Genomic DNA, 3,510 nt, shown 5'->3' on the forward strand with positions numbered 1-3,510 from the left:
TATACTCCATTGTATTAAGAAATTATTATATGTATATTTCTGCTGAGCACATAATTTCTTTAAAAACATTTTATTATAAATTTATTATTAATTATATAGTAAATTATTCAAAATATATAGATTAAATATTTGTAATGCGTTTTATCACAATGTATACGTGGATTAACAAATGGATTATCAAGTGGATTATCAAATATTCAAACATATGCATAGACCGGTATAAGATTTGTTTGCATACATTTAAATATTTCATCATTGATAAATGTAATATCTATATCGTGTACATACATAATTTATTATTTTGTGCTTCTTATTTTGTAGATAAATATAATAGTATGTGGCGATAACCAGGTGACCTTCCTACACAGATAACTGGCTATACCATGAAATTACGAAACTATATCTAGTGAGACTCGTAAACAGAGTAAATAGCAACGCGAGAAATCTCAACTTGAAAATCCGGTTTTCTGACGATTCAGATGGTAGTTAACATTCACAATAGTCACAGATCCGACTGTAAAGATCACACGTAGCGTGGCAACTGTCATAAAAGACGCGCATTAGTTAAAAAAAAATCACTTCGAGCTAAAGTACGAAACGCGTTACTTCGTCTCGGAAAATGATTTATACTCTTTTCTCGTCAGTGTCGTGATAACGTCATCTCGCTTATCGTCAGCGTTCGTCATAGTGACGTAAAAGTGTCTTAACATTTTTAAATTTAATTACTGAAAGAAAGCTAAGCGATGTGACAGTGCAATCGTATTAACTCACATTCAAAGAGAAAATTGCGGTGCAAATCTACGTCCATTAGACATTCTCGGGATGATAAGCGGAATTGCGTGCCTGTGATAAATCGTGTAGCGAGTCACGGTAACGGAAATAAACTATGAATCCTGATATCAGCTTTATCGTTGCCTGATCTCGACGCCTTTCAGTTAGAACTGTCAGTATCTGAACCGTTTAGGTTATATGCAAATATATACCCGATTTGCTGTACGCTGTACGATCTCGTGGCGAATGTAATTAAAAATCTCGTAATTAAAAATATCGTATTTCGACTTCTTTCATCATGTCTAAACGACTGTCGAAATCTCTGTTAACTAAAGAAACCAGAGATTATTTATTAAGGTAATGTTCACTCAACATGATGAATTTTAATTTAAAAATATTGTACATATACATATAAAGTAAACTAAAATCAATATTTTCTCAATTAAAAGACTTGAGAAAAATATTCTGGTTATATTAACAAGAGGTATGAACAAAATGCATTCTAGTCATACCAGTTAGAGTTCTGATTATCGTAATTGATTTTCTTCTTATCTCAATTAAAATGTTTGATAAATTTATCTATAAGTATCTGATTTGTAACTTTGTGATTGAATTTATATAGAATTCCAATTAATGCAACCAGATTCTTTTTCCAGTGTGTTATTCTCTTTTCGTAATTCTTCAGTTTCTAATATTACGTAAACCATTGATGATACATTTGTTACTTGAGATTATTGTACTCCGTATTTTAGCACTTGCTTAAAAGCGCAATTTATGAAAAATAAACTACTTTTTAAGCACGCACTTCTGGGGCCCGGTATTCAACTGGATGATACCTATAGCGGCTATATCTGACACGCGAAAGCATCCAAAAATCATTAGCGGCAAAATGACTTTAGGTGAGTTCGATATATAGCTTTACCCTGGTAGACCCTTCGAAGAATTCATTCACCGTCTCTTAATAATCGCGACAGAGCGAGTTGATGCGCGACTAACAGAGGGAGGGAGGGGGACGAAGCTCGAGAGGGACCTATAAAATAATTGCTGCTCGAGCGCAGCAAATAACCGTTTATTTCTTAATGAGCAGCACGTTGCGAATGTCTGGGGGTGCATACCGACCTAAAACCAGTCTGCAAGTAAAATGTTACAGTAAAATGTTACAAGTTTAGTTATGTTTAATCTCTCAAAGCGATGCGGCTGTTCCAAACAGTTTCCTCTGAACCTCGAAAATATGTCTCAGAAAATTATTATATTCATATAACGAAGAAGTCGCTGTAAAATTATTTCTTGATAATAATGAAATAATAATAAGATGATAGGCAGTAAATTTACTATTAGGTATTAAACTTAATTCCTGCCATTTTTCGTCTCCAAAATTGATTTGTTTCGAAGGGAAATACCTTAATCAAAGTATTATTAATAAAGTATTATTAATTAGTAATAAAGTAGAAAATGGAGGAAATTAAATTTGCATTGTTTTTACGCGTCTGTTTTCTTTTATTTGATTTGATTCTCTTTCTGATTTGTTAGCCTTGACCTTGTATTCCCTGGTATTCATGCGGTTTGCTTGGAAAGTACAACCGCGAAATTTGTTGCTGTTCGCATGCCACATCACAAACGCCGGGGCTCAAATGACGCAAGGTTACAGATTCCTCGATTATCACTACAGCCAACAGAAAGAGCCCGAACAGAAAAAGTAACATGAGAAACTAGTACCCACGCGAGTATTTCGTTACAACGATTGCTTACTTGCAAATATATAAAATGTGAAATACTAATAAAATTGATTTTTTTTATTACTACTATCGGTTTTTGCTGTAGAATAATATCTTAATAAAATAATGATAGTATGATTTAGATAGTGGGATATCGCTTTCTATTCTGACAGAACATGATAAATTACACACAAATTTAATATGCGCATAGAATATCAAAGTAATTTATTAAAACCGTATAAAAGAAAATTTCTTCCAGTTTCTTCATTTCCATTATCGTGTATATATAAAACATGTATGTGCAAATATAAAATATATACATATGTTCTTTCCATTATCGGAGCATGTTATCAACCAGTAACGCTCTGATACTCACGGCAAACTTTATTGCTCAACAGATTTATTGCAACCATCTAAGATACAAACAATAGTAGCGCGGCGTTAGATTTAACCGTGGCAATTATTATAAAAGCGTGCGCGTGAGCGTATAATATATTATAATAATTGCTAATATATTGGAAAGCCGGAGCTCGAGGATCTGGCGTAATGTACCCTGGCGCAACACTGTTAACACTGTTGCATATATACCCGAATGATTCCGCTTATTAAGTTATTCCGTTACTATTCTTCTGGTAATTGTGGTTAATGCGCAGTATTTATAATTCAGCGATCGCGTGCTGCGAGACCAACTTGAACGCTCCAAGATATGTAACATATTGCTCTTCGTACATTATCTTTCCCCAATCGCAACTAAACTGATAAGATTTCGCAGTTTTTCAGATATGAGGCACTCGATATTTACGATGTTCGTTAACATCATTTATACTCTCTCTCTCTATATATATATATATATATTTTTTTTTTCTCATAGATATTTTTACAAATTTTAAATCAAGTTAATCTTAACGAAGGTTTGATTAAATATTATTTTTACCGTTAAATATCATTTTTCTTATTTTTTTTTAGATTTTACATGTAAATTTGTTTTTTTTTAAACGGAGTTTCCACAAAACAAATCCTGTCT

The 3,510-nt window shown here is 32.7% G+C and overlaps 1 protein-coding gene across 1 annotated transcript; it reads left to right on the forward strand.

Annotated features, from left to right (window-relative positions):
* The first annotated feature begins 470 nt into the window (after positions 1 to 470).
* Positions 471 to 2,583, forward strand: LOC108758999 (mitochondrial pyruvate carrier 1). Its single transcript, XM_018504253.1, has 3 exons — positions 471 to 1,128; positions 1,570 to 1,670; positions 2,302 to 2,583. The coding sequence occupies exons 1-3, from the start codon at positions 1,070 to 1,072 to the stop codon at positions 2,469 to 2,471; spliced, it is 330 nt and encodes a 109-aa protein (XP_018359755.1). The 5' UTR covers positions 471 to 1,069; the 3' UTR covers positions 2,472 to 2,583.
* Positions 2,584 to 3,510: the final 927 nt, after the last annotated feature.

Source organism: Trachymyrmex cornetzi, unplaced genomic scaffold (assembly GCF_001594075.2).
Source record: "Trachymyrmex cornetzi isolate Tcor2-1 unplaced genomic scaffold, Tcor1.1 scaffold104, whole genome shotgun sequence".
Lineage (NCBI taxonomy): Eukaryota > Metazoa > Arthropoda > Insecta > Hymenoptera > Formicidae > Trachymyrmex > Trachymyrmex cornetzi.

Coding starts and splice junctions, on each gene's coding strand:
- LOC108758999 (XM_018504253.1), top strand. CDS start 1,070: ATGTCTAAACGACTGTCGAAATCTCTGTTAACTAAAGAAACCAGAGAT. Junction 1,129..1,569: donor ACCAGAGATTATTTATTAAG/GTAATGTTCACT, acceptor CTACTTTTTAAG/CACGCACTTCTGGGGCCCGG. Junction 1,671..2,301: donor TAGCGGCAAAATGACTTTAG/GTGAGTTCGATA, acceptor CTGATTTGTTAG/CCTTGACCTTGTATTCCCTG.